We start from the raw sequence: 17,275 nt of genomic DNA, 5'->3' as shown, positions 1-17,275 counted from the left end.
GAGTTTGAAGCCAGATGGAGACTTTTCAAAGATTTTGTCTCAAAACTGAAAGAGAGAAGGAGGGAAGGAGGAGGAGAAAAACAAACTGAAAAGAATGCAAATGTGCATACCAAGATCAGGGATATTCTCTGGGAGAGAACAAGGATTGGAAACATATGGAAAGAACATTTACAAACTAAAAGACTTGAGAGACATAGCAACCAGATGATATTTTTAGACACTTGAAGAAAATGTAAACACAAATATTAGACAACATTAAAAAATTATTGTTCAGTTTGTTAGATGTGACAGTGGGGCTATGATTGTGTTTTTAAATACTAAAGTATTTTATGCAAAATAGTATGTTTTGAAGAAATAAAGCCAGACTGACAGAATTGGTAGATGTTGAAACAAAGTGCCAGGTATATACAGATGTTGGGTATCCTCTTTATATGTATTTTGAAAGTTGTTATGAAATGTTATTTATTTTATAAATTTTGTTTTCTATAGGAAGTGGTTAGTAAATGGTAAGTAAGAATGTGTATGATTTTTCTTTACAGGGACTTAAATTCAAAGACCACCTTGAAATTTGTGCATACCTCCTTTCATGGAGTTGGACATGACTATGTGCAATTGGCTTTTCAAGTATTTGGTTTTAAGCCTCCAATTCCGGTCCCAGAACAGAAAGATCCAGATCCAGAGTTCTCTACTGTTAAATGTCCAAACCCTGAAGAAGGGGAATCTGTGCTGGTATTGTTTTTAATATTTAAAATATTTTTAGCTTATTACCCACCAGGCTAGATGGGACTGAGTGACATGTCATGATGACTTACATGCTTCCCTTGTGCTCTGCAGCAAGCACCATAGTGTGACCTTTCAAATTACATTGGAGCTGTAAGGATTTGTTTGAAATCTCTGCAGAAAGTGGCCCTAGTTCTGTCTCTCCACACTGCATGCTTTCTGAAATTCATATCACTGACATAGTGCCTATAGTTGGGAACAAGAACATTGGATTTGGGTTCTTTAGTACAATCTATCCTTTTTGGGTCACCTTTTTAGGAACTCTCTCTGAGATTGGCAGAGAAAGAGAATGCCCGGATAGTGCTAGCCACAGATCCTGATGCAGACCGGCTGGCAGTGGCAGAACTTCAGGAGAAGTAAGTAGTTTGCGCTTCAGCCCTAAATGGGCTCCTCATCCCAAGAATCAAGGATCACAGAAGAGGGTGTGTAAACATGCTAAGAGCCAGAGGCAGCAGATGACCACAACACAACTGTTTTCAGGACACAGCAGGTCAGCTGCACGTATGAACTCAGCACTGGTGGGGACAGAGACAGGAGGCTCATGGAGTTCATTGGCTAGTCCACCTAGCTGAATTTATGATCTCCAGGTCCAGTGAGAGACCCTGTCCCAAAAAATAAAATGGAGAATTGGCAAGATGGCTTAGCATTTAAGAGCACATGCTTCTCTTTCTGAAGTCCTGGGTTTGGTGCCCATCAGGTGGCTCACAGCCGTCTGTACTCCAGTTCCAGGGGATCCACCATCCTCTTCTGGTCTTCACAGGCATTACACACATGTGTCCACAGGCAAAAAAGCACACACACACACACACACACACACACACACACACACACACACACACACGTGAAATTTAAACTATAACAATAAGGTGAAGAGTAATTGAGGAAGCTACTCAGTGTTCACTTCTGGCCTCCCTACATGTGCACATACATGACACTCAAGTAGGTACACATGTATATACAACACACTGAAAAGAAGGAATAAATGTTCTGTCATATAATAACTTTGGGGGTTTCAAAAAGTGGGGGCAGGGTATGGGTAGTGGTTTGAAGGTCTGAGCCAGAAAGTTTTCATGAGAAGCTCATGAAAATTCAAAGGTCTTGACTTTGAATTTTCATTCTTTCTACAGCGGCCATTGGAAAGTTTTTACAGGGAATGAGTTGGCAGCTTTGTTTGGATGGTGGATGTTTGATTGCTGGAAAGAAAACAAATCAAATGCTGATGTGAAGAACGTGTACATGCTAGCCACCACTGTCTCTTCTAAAATTTTAAAGGCGATTGCACTTAAAGAAGGATTTCATTTTGAGGTAAGAATGAAGCAGACTTCATTTGAAGTCTGCATGTTACTTTTCTAAATATTTCTATAAAGACAGCTCTGTACCAGACTGATTTTCATTGATCTCATTTATAACTCTCCCCATTTTCTAACTCTGTTCACACTTGCTTAATTTTAGACACCCCGAGTCAAAGTCATCTAGTATGTGAATTTCTGACATGAAATGTTCTTCCAGACATTACATCAATGCTTCTTACTCCATGTAGTACTGTCTGGAAATGTCATATGGGAATATAGAACATTTTAGCCTGGGAAAATCTGGCCTATCAGTAACACAGACTTCAGAGAATTATAATCATTGAATCTTTGCTTATACCTATCAAATACAGAATTATGAGTTGTTACCTTAACCAGAACTCTAAATTGCAGACTAAGATCCAGTGACTCTATACCCAGAAAATAAGTAGTGACTCCCAGGCTGGAACATTAATTTTGTGACTTGCTTTTACAGCTACTTGGACTAACTGGTCAGTTAAGTTGTCTTCTGTCCTCTTTGCCAAGTATCAATAAAAATGGGCATTTTTCTTGAGTCATCACCAAGCTATGCATCTTAACACTAATTGGATAAGTGAAAGAATATTGTGGGCTGGGGAGATGCTTAGTGGGTAAAGTTTTGCCTTGCACTCTTGAGGACCCAAATTTGGATCCCCAAAACCCATGTAAAGTTGGATGCAGTACTGCAGGCATGTAGTTCTAGTCCTCCTATGACAAGATGTGATACAGGGATACTTCTGAAACTCAGAGGCCAGCTGTCCCATTGAATGCAGTGGCAAACAATGAAAAGACCCTGTTTTAAATAAGGTTGAAAGAGAGGACCAATTCCCAAGTTTGTCCTTTAAAGTCCACATGTGGACTGGCACACATATGTCCTCATTCACATGAACATGGATGTAAGTACACACACACACACACACACCTATCATACAAAGAAGAAAAAAATGGGTATTGTGCTTGTTACATACAAAAAATTAGAAGATAATGAAATTTTATTCAAGCCTAAGATTATGTTAACATTTTCCTTATTTATAGCAAAGAATACATCCTGAGCATAAAAGAGAAACTTGATTTTAAAAAAGCAAAATTATAAATTTGTTTTTACTGAGGGTGGTGTTGGCTTTTCTATTTCTATTTTTTAAAGAGGAAGTAGAAAGCTGAATTAGGAAATAGTGACGGCTAAGCTCTAGAATTAGTGTGCATACATGCTTTCTCTGTTGACACTAAAGCAGGGCATGTCTTTAAAGTGGACGGTAGCTCAGCAAATGAAAAGCCCTCAAATCTAATTACAAGAAGGGTTGGTAAAGGCTTTATGTATGCCACAGCTTTGTGGAACAATTCACAGTTCAAGCATGTGGTGTGCTCATATTTTGTCTCTAAAATCTAAAAGCTTTGATTACCCAAGCAGGCTAAATCACATCCTCCATGAGTGCTTAAAGGACAGTTTCAGGAAAGCAATATAATTAAACGCTGCCCCCATCCCTCATGTGCAGTCTTGGGAACGGTCATCTCTGAGCCTCTACTACGGCAGCATTGTTTGTGAGCATTAGAAAAGATGATGTAAAGCACCCATCACAGTACAGTAGATGATCATAATATATATGCATTTATATTCCTCATCACATAAACATGTTTGATGTAAATCACCTGTTTCTCTGCTAGTGGGTCATTCTTTGTGCCTGTGTGTGGTGGTTATGGTAGTTTGTGACTATATATCTACCACTGTATAAACAAGGACCATATAAACAAGAAACTCACTAATGAGGCATTATGTGCATTTAGAAATAAGTTCTTTAATATGTGTTCATCAGAGTCACTTAACTGGAGTGGCTTCCTCTACATTTCAGGAAACATTACCAGGCTTTAAATGGATTGGAAGTAGGATAAAAGATCTCCTAGGGCATGGGAAAGAAGTCCTTTTTGCATTTGAAGAGTCTATTGGTATGTAGTAAATACTAACAACCCTTTTTCTTTTGGTTGAAAGCATTTTAAAATACAGTACTTCTGTAGAGAGGAGACATTTACTTCTAGCTGTAATTTTGGTTGTGAAAATGCAGAGATGCAGCTGGGCGGTGGTGGTGCACACATGTGATCCTAGCACTTAGGAGGCAGAGGCAGGCACAGTCTGGTCTACATAGTGAGTTCCAAGACAGCCAGAACCACAGAAACCCTGTCTGGAAAAAGCAGAAAAAAAAAAAAAAAGCTTATAGAGTTTCTGGATTTCTAAATAGTATTCATAATGCTTTAAAAAAAAAATAGTGGTGGTGCATGCTTTTAATCTCAGCACTCAAAAGGCAGAGGCAGTCAGATCTCTGAGTTTGAGACCAGCCTGGTCTACAAGATCTAGTTCCAGGACAGCCTCCAAAGCCACAGAGAAACCCTGTCTCAAAAAAACCAAATATATATATATATATATATATATATTTAAGAAAAAATTCAGAGATGCATGCCTAGCAGTACATGTGTCTTTCTTTCAAGTAGACAGTAGCTCATCAGATGAAAAACCCTCAAATCTGGCTACAAAGAAGGAATTAGCAAAGGCTTTATGCAGGCCATGGTGTAAAGTTTAAGCATGTGGTGTGCTTACATTGCATTGCATTGCATTGCATTGCTTAAAAACGTAAAGGCATTGTTTGTCTAAGAAAACTAACTCACAATACAATACATAATGTTCATTTTCCATCAGAGAAGAACTTAAAGGTTCCTGAATACGTTCTGTTACTAGACTCCTATGGAGTTAGATTTGTTGTTGCTGTCACTGTATTTTGTTGTTAATGTTAGGGTTTTTTTTTGTGTGTGTTGTTTTATTTTGAGACAATTTTAATTAACAACCAATTAAGCCCCTTGGGTACTGAAATATAGTCATACATTACCACACCTGGCTTGATAATGTGCTCTTCTGTTCACTGGTCAGGGAAGAAACGTGAAACTGTGGCAATTGTAGGCTGAAGTGTTCCCCTTTTCTAAAGACACTGTGTAACCCTCAGGTTTTCTGTGTGGAACCTCAGTGTTGGATAAAGATGGAGTGAGTGCCGCTGTTGTTGTTGCTGAGATGGCCTCTTTCCTGGAAACCAGGAAGGTAACCCTGACAGAGCAGCTGTCGAAAGTTTATGAGAAGTAAGTTCTTGTATGTCTCTCACGTGCCAGATCTTCCTTGCTTGTTTTTTTTTTTTTTTTTTTGGTTGGTTGGTTTAGTCCTTCATTTGGTTTTGAGGAACAGTTAGATTTCTTTACTATTAAAATTATCAGTATCATTTTCTATAAAATACTATGTTCACTTATCTTTAATATGTACATGTCCCAAAAGTTACCTAGAATCTGACTTCAGCTTTAAATCTTTGCAGATACGGTTATCACATGTCAAAAACTTCCTATTTCTTGTGTTATGACCCACCTACCATCAAAACTATATTTGAAAGGATTCGAAATTTTGAGTCTCCAAAGGAATACCCAAAATTTTGTGGGGCATTTGCTATCTTGCACGTACGGGACATAACCACTGGATATGACAGCAGCCAGCCCAATAAGAAATCAGTAAGTACCTTTTCTTTTTTTCAAACAATGTAGACAATTTCATGACTTTAGTAACAAAAAAAAAAAAAAAAATCTCAAGCTGGAACAAGTTTCACATAAGATTCAAGCCAGTGTGCTCATGTTTACTAGTTTACAGTGGTCAGTTTAGAAACAGCCAGATGGAAGAGGTGAGGCTCTACAGGTGGAGCCTGACAAGACGTTCTAAGCACATTCCAGGTACACCACCTTCCCAGCAGCCTTTGTGTTTAGCTGGAAGCTGAAGCTCTTGAAAAACACTTCTTTTAAAGTATTTGTCATAATCCATGCTATAGTAAAAGAGTGGCCTCCAGTTTCATGAAAGTTGGACTCATTATTTTGTGCCAGGGTAGTTTGACATGCACTAACTGGTCTCTTTGACTCTGACATTCATGACTCCCCAAATAATCATCTGTACTACCCTGGTTCAAAGGGGAGTAGACTTGAAGAAAAGAGACCAAGGAAGAGGGGAAAGTGAGAGAAGGAATGTGCAGTGATAAATGGTGTGGAAAAACAAAGTCCAAAGGCTTCTGGTTTCAACACCCTGCATCTTTCTAATTTTAACATGTTTCCAAACTGACTCCCAAACCTTTAGACAAATAGAAGAACTGATTTCTTAAACACATTTTAAAGTTTTCCCATATTTTGGGTCAAGTTGTTTGCCTTAGTTTACCTTTTCTCCTTTCTGCTGTAGGTTCATGTCTTACCATTATTTAAGACTTAAGGCAAGGGCTGATGGTGTTAAGGTGTTTACCTAGAATGCATGAGGCTTAAGACTTAAGACAAATGCTACATCCTCCTTATGACTTCCAGGTCCCATAATCAGTCACTTTCTGTGCATTATGTAATAGTATCTTTGTTGACATCTACTTATGTTATCGTTGTATTGCATGTGGTGGGTCAATTTCCTCCATGTCTCTCAAAGCTCCTACCTGTATGGTAGGTGCTCAGTAGATGCTTATGTGTGATAAATTAATTATCATATTCATTTTATTTTTAAGATGGTAACTGTTAGCTTAAGTTTCCATTTGTAATATTCATATGCTATTTCAATATTCTGATGTATTTAACACATGTTTGTATCTTACCCATTTTTAATAACTTTTTTATTTTTTTAAATCTCATACATGTGTTTAATGCATTTTGATCTTATACACCCTCACTACCTCCCTTCTACTCCCTCTGAGATCTACCAGCCCATCTCCCTCAGAACTTCATGTCCTCTTTTTAAATCTTACCAGTTTTAGAACACGCAGTTCTGTAATGTTAAGTATGTTTATATTACTATATACACCAGATTTTCATAACTTTTTAACCTTGATAAATTGAAATTCTGTACTCATTAAACAACTTTCTACCCCCCATCTAACCCCATCTCCAACCAGTCTACTTTGTTTCTATGAATTAGACTACCTTAGATGCTTCATTAAGTGCAATGTAGTTTATAGTCCTTGAAAATAAAGATACAGGTGTAAACTGTTGCATTTTGCATAGGTACTGCCTGTGAGTAAAAACAGCCAAATGATTACGTTTACTTTTCAAAATGGCTGTGTTGCTACTCTTCGAACAAGTGGGACAGAACCAAAGATAAAGTATTACGCAGAGATGTGTGCATCACCTGGCCAGAGGTGAGAACTGATTCTTTTAGATACATATGTAAGAGCTTTATCTGGATATAATTTACATACCATAGAATTCACAAATATAAATGTAAAACTGAGTGGTTTTTAATATGCCCAGAGCTGTGTAACCATCACTACAGTCAACTTCAGAACCTTATTGTTCTGAGGAAAGGAAAGCCTCTGTACCCTGTAGAAGTTCTTTAACAGCCCTAAGCAATCGCTAATCTACTATCCTTTTCTGTAGATTTACTTACACTGGGTATGGGTTACACTTTTTCTTATTGTTTTCAACACTTGAAAAAAAGGGCGGATGGATTTATTTGGAGTCATGCTTTTTGAGATTTCAGTTCATGGTTGCCTGAATCCATTGCTTTGGATGAGCATGATGGTACATGTGGAGAGGAAAGGCGTCAGTTAAAAACTTCAAAAGCACAGTCCAATGACCTATTTCCTTCAGGTACATTCTATCCCAAATAGCACCAATATCTGAAGACAAAGCATTTATAATACCTGAGTCTATAAAGGAAATTTCAGATTCAACCCATAACAGGACATTTTATATAAATGAAATACAGTATATGGTCCTTAGTTGGCTGTATAATCCTTAGTCCCAAATATTCCATTGTATGGATATGTAACATGTTCTGAAATACACTTATCCATGGACATCCAGACTATTTACATTTTTAAGCTATCAAGAATGGAACAATTATGAGCATTAGTGAATGGGTTTGTGTGGTATGCACTTTCATTTTTCCTGAATATGTATGTAGGAGTAGGATTGCTGGGCCCTAAGGTAACTATGTTTTACCTTTTGAGAAACTGCCAGACTCTTTTTCCAAAGAAGCTATATCTTTGGGAATTGAACTTCAAGCTTGTGAATTTCTGTTGGAAGACTCTTGAGATTTAATATGAAGAAATGATCAACACGTGCACTGTATATTACCAAATACTTGGGCTTTTTTTTTTTTTTTTTTTTTTTTGTGTGTGTGTGTGTGTGTGTGTCTGCCATGGTTTTGCATAATCTGCCCAATTCATTTTCTAAGAATAAGAGATGTTTGTTATAGATTGTTAGCCTCTTTAATAAACATATCAAAAGCTATTTAAAAGTATAAGAAGTATTTTTTAATTGTCTTCAGAACACAACTAGGGTGTCTTTTATATTTCCCCATGCTCGTGTACTAAAACTGTACTTCCACTGGAGAGGAAAAAGTCCTCTTTACATTCAGAGCAAAGTTTGTAGTTACCCAAGCAAGGTGATTTTAAGTTAAAAATGAAAAAATTATTAAAGTAATAAGAATGGATTTGTTACCTAGCTTGTAAAATGACTGTGAAAGCAGTTACTAGAAGCTTCTCTAGAAATGTTTTGGGCTGCAGCAGTACTTCCATGACGATTCAGAAGGAATTATTTGTAAGTGTATAGTTATTTTTGTTTATTAACACTTCATTATTCTTTTCTTCTTTTTGGAGACAGGCTCTTACTGTGTAGCCCTGCCTGGCCTGGAACTGTTTGTGTAAACCACACTGGCCTAGAACTCACAGAGATCACCTGCCTCTGTCTCTCCAGTGAGTGCTGGCACTCTTTTCTGCTACCTGAAAGATAGGTAATATTCTTCCATGTCACCTGTATTGAAAGTCCTTCGATACCTCAGGAAGCCAGTTTTTGTTTTTGTTTTTTGAGACAGGGTTTCCCTGTGTAGCTTTGGAGCCTGTCTGGAACTAGCTCTTATAGACCAGACTAGTCTCAAACTCACAGAGATCCACCTGCCTCTGCCTCCTAAGTGCTGGGATTAAAGGCATGCACCACCACCACCCAGCCCCTCAGGTTATACTTGGTATTGGCCTTCTGAGCTATTCAGTTGCCTAGCCTAGGAGAATTAATTGGCTATAATTAACTCATTCTTTATCATGGGCCAGAAGGTACCTAGTAATGCAGTTCAGTTTTAGTTTATGATTGTTGTTTTGTGGATGAATGTTTTGAGAGAGTCTTGTTTTATTTTAACTGGGTGATTTTTTTTCTTGCCAGTTATTAATCGGCCCATCAGATATATGCTGTCCTTAAAAGGGAAAATAACTTAAAATGTTAAGGCTATGAAAATAAGAATTTCAAGTTCTTTGTTTTTTTTTGTTTGTTTTTTGTGTTTTTTTGTTTTTGTTTTTGTTTTTGTTTTCCTCAGTGACACTGCCTTACTGGAAGAAGAATTAAAGAAGCTCATTGACGCTCTGATAGAGAATTTTCTTGAGCCCAGTAAGAATGGACTGATCTGGCGTTCTGTGTAGGCTAGGGCACATCAGTACATTATGACTTTGCACTGACATGGAATGAAGAACTCTACACAGTGAACCTCGTGTTGGAATTCTCCATCTGCCAAGTTAGCTTTCCCCTTTTCTTTCCTCTGTTCAGCTGGTTAAATAGACTATATACATTTGAAATGAAAATGTTTGGAGGGATAGGAGTCAAATGTTTTCATAATCTTAAATGACAGTCAGTCATTACAGTGAAAGTGTTAACAGCGGCACGCCATTCCTCCTATATCTGAAACAATACAAAAGTGAGTTTTCTTATTAAACTGTGGTTAAGCTTAGTTACATATCTTGTAATTGTGTATAGCATGGTTTAAAAGAAACATTATATAACTATAGGGTTAGTTAAGGAAATTAATTCTTAAAGATGTGTGTGTTTGCTGTGGGTACTGTTCCTTACCCATTGTGGAAAAGTGTCGTTGTCATGATGTAGATATTGATTTTTCAAGTTAGAAACCCAGCTTGGTGGCACATTCCTGTAACTACAGCCCTCAGGAGGCTGAGGCAGGAGGATCATTAGTTAATGGCCAGCCTGGGCTACACAGTAAGACTCTATCTCAAAAAAATAATAGATCATTTAGGTTTTCTGATTTAGGACAGATACTACAGCCTGTGATTTTGCACCTGTTTCAGGTGCCCTTGTTGTGATGTATATTTACTGTATGTATTTAAGACTGGTATTTACTGAACATAAAACAATAGTGGCAGCACTCCTAGTGGCTTTGTTCTTGTCACATTTCTCAGTGCATTCTCAGGGTCTGGTGTGAACTAAACAGTGTTCCTGCATTGGATATAATTTCATCGGTCCGTTTTCAGATGGCTAAGCGAAATCTTGCAAGCTGCATAGGTGCTTCCTCTATAGAAAAGGTTTGTTGGCGCTAAAAAAGGTTGTAGAAAAGATCTTAATAAAATCTGGCCTAATATGCATTTCTATAGACAATATAAACATGACATTGGGGCTGGTGAGGTGGCTCTATGGGTGCACGCACCTGTCACCAAACTTGACAACTTGAGTTCAATCCCTGGGATTTACATAGTGAAAGGAGAGAGGAAACCAACTCCCATAAATTGTCCTTTGACTTTTATATATTGTATGTGTTCCCTGCCCCTAAATAAAATGCAAGCAATTTAAAAAAAAAAACCAAAAACAAAAAACAAAAACCTGGCTTAATGTAACTGTAGTTGGGTCTTCATGCTAGGATTCAGCTATCATAGCCTATAAGTGAAAAAAAAAATAAAAAATCTGTGCTGTGGAATGATCGTGGTATTTAACTGGCAGTTTTTTTGAATTACATTTTTATAAGTAAGATTTATTCTTTTATCTGATAAAGTAATGGTAATTTTACTAAGAAATGAAACATCGACATTTATTTTTTACCACCTTGATTCAATAGCCAGTCTCATTTGATCTCAGAAGATAAACAAGGTTAAACATGGTTGGTGCTTGGTGGGAAATTGTAGGTATTAGGAAACACTGACAGTGATGTTTAAGACTAAGGTCAGTTTATTTTAGTGTGTTGCTGGCTTTGGAATTCCTGATAATATAAATACTCTTCATCCTTTTCAGTGTGAAAACAGTTTTCAGGAAAGTCATTTGTGGTTGATTGTCTAGCCTTCTGAAATGCCCTAATGAGAAATATTGTCTAAGCTTTTCAAATTGGCATCTCCCTACATAGTTTACTAAATACATACTATAGTGAGGAAAACAGTAACAAGGCCTTGGGGTGTAATTGTTTAAACAAAGTTGACTATAGGAGACAGCACTGATACTAATTTGTTTCCTAAAAATAATAATGTAAAGCCTAAACTGATTAGTATGTTAAAATCATGATTTGGTTTGTCACAGCTTTGAGCTAATTCTGGTTGTGTAATCCAAACATAGTTTTCAAATTACGTTGCCACTATTGTTAATTTGTTCCTTCCTTGCTGTCTTAGAGCTGGGTCCTATATGACTGTAGATAATATCTAGTTAATGTACAGTGCCATTCTTCTGTATGGGTTTATTTTAAAGGCTTTGCTCTAGAGAAGGAATATATAGAATATTTTCTTTTATTCTTAAGATTATAAAACATTTTTGTTCTATTGTAATTTAGGAACTGGCATGTATTCTGCAAAGTGGTATAGTCAAAGCTATATATGGGGAAACATGCATATTCAGTTTTAGTGTCTATGTTCCAGTGACCCAAGAACAAAATGAAACTAAAATGATGTGACAGCCTATTCATAATCACAAAAGTCATGATTGTCATCCACTTATGAAGAAAACATTTCTGTTTGAATGCTTGTGCCACATACATATAAGATACACATCTTAAAGTGAAGTTACTGACATTTGAGATCTTACCTTGAAAAGCTAAATTCCAGTTATGTATAAAGGTTCCCAAAGTGTATAGGCTGAGCAAACGATCTGAATATGTCTGGGCATGTTTAACATGAGCTTGACTCCGTGGGTGCCTAGGTGCTAACAGGAAAGGGGTCTCAGCTTTGGCACTGCATTGTTCATCTCTTTTTTCAGCAATAGTATGGGAATGAATGTATTTTCTTTGAGCAAATAAGTCAAAACGGGTATTTTTCTGGAGCGTTGAGGAAAAGAATTAGGCTGAGACAGAGCCCAGTGGTTAAAGCACTTATCTAGCATGCAGATAAAGCAAAGATAGTTGCAAAGCTTGCAGTTGATCTCTGGCAATGCAAGGAAGTGGGGAGGTTATTATTGATGGAGAAAAATCAAAGAGTAACGTGGAAATTACAGTAGAGACCAACAAACGATATATAAAAGCCAGTAATGGCAGCATGAGAAATGCTTCTTGTGAAGCACAAACCAAGTGCTAATAAAGGTGGGGTAAACTGTATTCAGGGGTGTTCACTTGTATTTGTTAGGGTGGGCAGACAGCGAGCCTACCGTTTTCCTTTAGTGTAGTGATCACTGAGAAGTAGCTCAGTTCTGGGAGGGGAGGAAAAAGCATTCTTAGTATGGATTCCTGTCCTACTTGGATGTTTTTTCAGAATCGCATAAAAACCAGAGAAGATAAAGAACAAAAGTAAAAGAAATAAAACTAAGGATTGTAAACTAAAACCTCTAAGAAAAAGTTCAAGGAATTGAGATCGTTGAACTCTGAAACTGAAAGCTGTTGAGCTCATTAACTAAATCATGTTACTCATTGGGGGTTTTATGGAAGGTGTCAAAATAAGAAACACTAATGGGATCTGTAGTGAAGACACCACAGGGAATAAGGACGTAAAAGGAATAGACAAGACCTGTTCTTAAAACAAGAAGACAGAGTGGGTAGAAGGGGACTAGTTGAAAAGAAGGGAGTCAGGAGGAGTTAGGGGAGGGTTAAGAGAAGGGTAATGGGGTGACTGTGATCATAATACATTTTATTCACATATGTAATTGTGAAATTAATGAATAGACCATGTGAAATGTTTACAAGGTAAGAATTTTGGGGGGGTGATCATAAAAACCTGTCTGAAACCTTATTTAAAGATCCCTACATACACACTTTAAAGAATGTAAAGAATCAGGTTGGAACAAGACTTCTATATAAAGCACTAATGGTGACTTTTGTGTTTTACTTCATGTCTAGAGTTTGGCTCACAAATAGCTTGTGTGTATTTTGAATGGTAAGTGCATGAGTGCAGTGATGGGTGTTCTTTTTGATTAACAAACTGTATGAGACTTGAACACACTCACATTCATCTGGGAGAACACACTGTTTTGTGAGATAATTGAGATCTATTGCAAATATAAAGTATATTTGAATGTAGTAACTTAAGACAGATTCTAAGAGATTGGATACTTTGTGGCATCTGCATATAGCAAGTAGGCCTCCCATTTCTTCATCAAGATGCTTCTGGAGTTGATGCAACAGAAACATTAAGTGGGAGTCTCCTAGAGAAGTTCAACAAATGCTGCTACTGCTTCTGTTTCCAGAATTTTCTGCTGGTATTTCCAAAGCTTGCAAAATACAAATTCCACTTGAATACATTTAATTTTGCACCTTTCTTGCTCTACCTCCCTCTTCCCTAGGCATCTTTCTACCTTCTCTTACTGTGAAACACTACTACCCTCTTACCTCACTGATAAAGAATGTTAACTGTTCATTCAGATGGCTTTAAACTTGGCCGTGAAATGTTTATAAACTGTTTTTATTGTTGTCAGAATATTTGAGATGTGTATTGTATGAAACAACTACAATGTCTTTCAACGCCTGCTTTTGGTTTCCTATAGATGATATTGCTGTGGCCTTTTACAAGGCTTTTGTTTTCTGAATTTGTTCTACAAAGTGATGACGTAACAGTTATGCCATCCAAAGTGGTAAATTGGTTTAGCATTTTATTGGGGGTGGGTTTCCCTGACTTTGGTCAGTTAGAGCACAAAAATTCAAGGAAATATTTTTCCACATTTGTCCAAAGCATTTTATTATGAGCTGAAAGAAATCTGAAGAGAGAACTTGTGTGTAATCCCAGCCCTGGAGAGACTAAGGCAGGAGAATTGCTGTGAGTTCAAAATTAGCTTAGGCTGCATAGAGAGATCCAGACCAAAAAAAAAAAAAAAAAAGAAAGAAAGAAAAAGAAAAACTAAAGTAGAAGAGTGTGGCACATTGTCTGACTCTTTATAGAGCATTGGTTTTACTACCAGTCATAAAGCAAAATTAGTGTTGATTATTATTTTTTACTATTCACCCAATTAGTACACCCAACAAACCATCTCCCCTGTGTTAATTGAAGGCTGTCTACACTTTAAAAAGAGAATCTATAAAACTAAAAGGCCAAGTCTTAGTCAAGTGACCAGAGTTTGCTTCCTAAATTTCTGTTAGTAGAACCCTGAATTAGAGAAACGTGAAAAGGTTGGGTAATAGGGCCTTGAGAGCAAAACCCCAAGAAGCCTACCACTGACATGAGAGTCCATGTTCTGTTTCTAAATCAAGAGAGAATTCTGAATTCTCTACAATAAAGTATAATATAAAGATGAACTTTACACAGGAGGCTGGAGATGTAGCTCAGTGGTGGAGAGCTTGCCTGATAGGCCAAAGGTCCTAGATACAATACCCCCAGCACCATAACAAATAAATAAATAAATAAATAAATAAATAAATAAATAAATAGGAAAATGTCAGAAAGGAACACAAGTTTATCATATGCCCTAAATTCCCAGCTCCAGCCTAGTTTCCCACCTGCAATTGTTGCTTTTTCCTGGAAGGGCACACAGTGACCTTATTATAATAAATACACATTCTAGGATATTCTCTGCCTTTCTGACCTATACTTCCAAAGTATTCATGGCTGGTTAATTGACCTGCAATGACTATGTTACCCTTGAACCTTACAATATTGTCTGATGTATTAGCCAGTTGATTCTGTTTAGTTCACTGACACTCCTTAACACACCTGTCAGCTGCCTGAGAGCAAAGGTCATGCTTTATCATTTTTAATATCTACTCTGTTTAATTCAGCATCTCCTCTTACGCAGTATTTAACTGGTGATAATAACAATTAAAAGGTTTTATTTTAAAGTTAAAGAAAGTTTAAAAGATAATACTCATTACTGAAATATGCAGTAAGTGATGTTTATTAAGCATGCACACCCATAAATATTCAGTGTCTTAGTTTCTGTCGTTGTGATAAAAACCATGACCAAAAGCAACTTGGGAAGAAAAGGGTTTATTTCATCTCAGAGTTTCTATATCCATCAGTGAGGGAAGTCAGAGCAGGAACTTAAGGCAAGAGCCTGGGTGGAACTGAAGCAGAGACCATGGAAGATTGCTGCTTACTGGCTTGCTCTCTGTGGCTTGCCTGCTTTTGATAACATCCAGGAGCACCAGCCCAGAGCCCCTACATCAGTCACCAAAATGCCCCACAGGCCAAGCTGTAGGGGCATTTTCTCAGTTGAGGTTCCATCTTCTAAAAGGACTCGTTTGTGTCACGTTGGCATAAACCTAGGCTGCACACTCAGTTTCTTTGGGAAGTGCAAAGATCTTTCCATGTGAAAACTATAATATATAGTATTTGCTCACAAAACAAGGTTTTGGCCAAGAAGGCTAAGAATGTATGTGTCTTATGTAATTTGAATCTCACTGATCTCGATACCATTTTTTTTTGAACCCATAACCCCACCTTTCAAGTGAGTCCACATCTGATTTGATACTACTTGATGCAATATTAGGATGTATCGTGTGTTATTAGAGTCACTCAGGCAAAAAAAGGGAGGGGTATCTGCAGCTATATATGGTGAGACCTTGTTATCGGCTACAATAAGCTCTTGGTGTATGTACATCATTGAATATGACAGGTAAAACACAATAAGAATGGATTAAATTTCTGATAGTAGCTCAGAATCATGCCTTTGTTTTAACAGTTTCTGTCAACATCCCATCTTCCCCTGGAAAAATAGTGGGGCATATTGTTAGCCTGTGAGAATTTGCACTTTATGTATTTGATTGTGGATTTCTGTGGTTTTCACCAAATGAGATATCCTCAGTAATAAACAGGTCTCTTCATAGGCATGAGTGTCTATGTAATTTTTATTGTCTCATACTGTATAATAAAGTTTGCCGTCCAAACTAATGTTCTTAAAAGGTGGGCATAACTTACCCTAGATCTGTTTGTAGTCTGAATTCATATTTTGACTCAGCACTCTGGATTATTTCTCAGTTGGCTCATCTGGAAATCCCAAGGGTTGAGAACTCCTATCAAAATAATAGCCTGAGACTTCAAGGGAAACTGGGCACGGATGCAGAGAGACTGACTTCCCTGTGGGGAGGAGATTTTTCCAGTTGTCTACTCTTCCAATGTGTGAGTGCTTCCCACTTATGGACAAAAACCTTAGAATCTGTTTGGGTATAGGAACCCAAATTTAGTCCTAACATTTCTCTCTACAGTTAGGGAAAGACTTTGGACAACTCAGGGCGCCACTTGAGTACACAGTGATGGGACTAAGGCATCTTACTTTGCTGCTTCCTCCCTGTTGTGGCTTGAATGTGACATGTCCCCCATGGGCTCATGTATTTAAACACTTGGTCCTCAGCTGATGGCTCTGTGAGGAACTGTGGAACCATTATGAGGTAGAGCCTTCGCTAAAGGAAAGGGACACCAAGGGCAAGCCACTTCAGTTCCATCTGCATCCTGACTACCAGTGAACATCCCTCCCCACTATGAAGGAATATATTCCCTGGAACTGTAAACCAGCACAAACCCTTCCGTCAGGGTCAGGGCACTTTATTACAACAGGGAAAGTAATACATTCCATCAGGGATCTGAGAATGACTATTGAACATTTATTCAATGAATCTTAGTCCTCCAGCCAGATGGAGCACCCTCCCTACTTGTATATAGGAGAACACAGGCAAGTGGACTGATGCTCAGATCCCTTTAAACTTTGTGTGTGTGTGTGTGTGTGTGTGTGTGTGTGTGTGTGTAACATTTGTAGGAAAGTCAAAGGAAGTCATTGGATGTTCACTATCTTGTTCTCTAGAGATGGAGTCTCAATGGTTTCACTCTCCCCACTACACTAGCTACCACTACACTACACTAAACAAGCCCTAGTAATCCTCTTCTCTCCCAACCTCCAGTGCTTCATTTACAGGCACTATGGCAGCTTTTTGCATGTGTGGTATGAGTCCAAATTCAGGACCTTATGCAGCAAGTACTCAACCATCTCTCCAGCCCAACTTTCATTTTTTTAACCTAGTAAAT

At 37.7% G+C, this 17,275-nt stretch overlaps 1 protein-coding gene across 4 annotated transcripts in view; it reads left to right on the top strand.

The window, feature by feature from the left end:
* The window catches only part of Pgm2l1 (phosphoglucomutase 2 like 1), a 59,867-nt gene extending 43,781 nt beyond the window's left edge, over nt 1–16,086 (top strand). For all 4 annotated transcript variants that reach the window (XM_035442363.1, XM_035442362.1, XM_027407774.2 and 1 more), the window contains 8 exons: nt 540–729; nt 1,039–1,136; nt 1,908–2,085; nt 3,956–4,049; nt 5,096–5,225; nt 5,453–5,642; nt 7,152–7,285; nt 9,457–16,086. In XM_035442363.1, the coding sequence (XP_035298254.1) occupies nt 540–729; nt 1,039–1,136; nt 1,908–2,085; nt 3,956–4,049; nt 5,096–5,225; nt 5,453–5,642; nt 7,152–7,285; nt 9,457–9,559 (1,117 nt within the window). In that variant the 3' untranslated portion in view covers nt 9,560–16,086. The remainder of the gene's footprint in view (nt 1–539; nt 730–1,038; nt 1,137–1,907; nt 2,086–3,955; nt 4,050–5,095; nt 5,226–5,452; nt 5,643–7,151; nt 7,286–9,456) is intronic.
* The last annotated feature ends 1,189 nt before the right edge of the window (nt 16,087–17,275 follow it).

Source organism: Cricetulus griseus, chromosome 3 (genome assembly GCF_003668045.3).
Source record: "Cricetulus griseus strain 17A/GY chromosome 3, alternate assembly CriGri-PICRH-1.0, whole genome shotgun sequence".
Taxonomy (NCBI): domain Eukaryota; kingdom Metazoa; phylum Chordata; class Mammalia; order Rodentia; family Cricetidae; genus Cricetulus; species Cricetulus griseus.
Note: the sequence above shows the minus strand (reverse complement) of the source record. Positions and strands in the feature narration are given on the sequence as shown.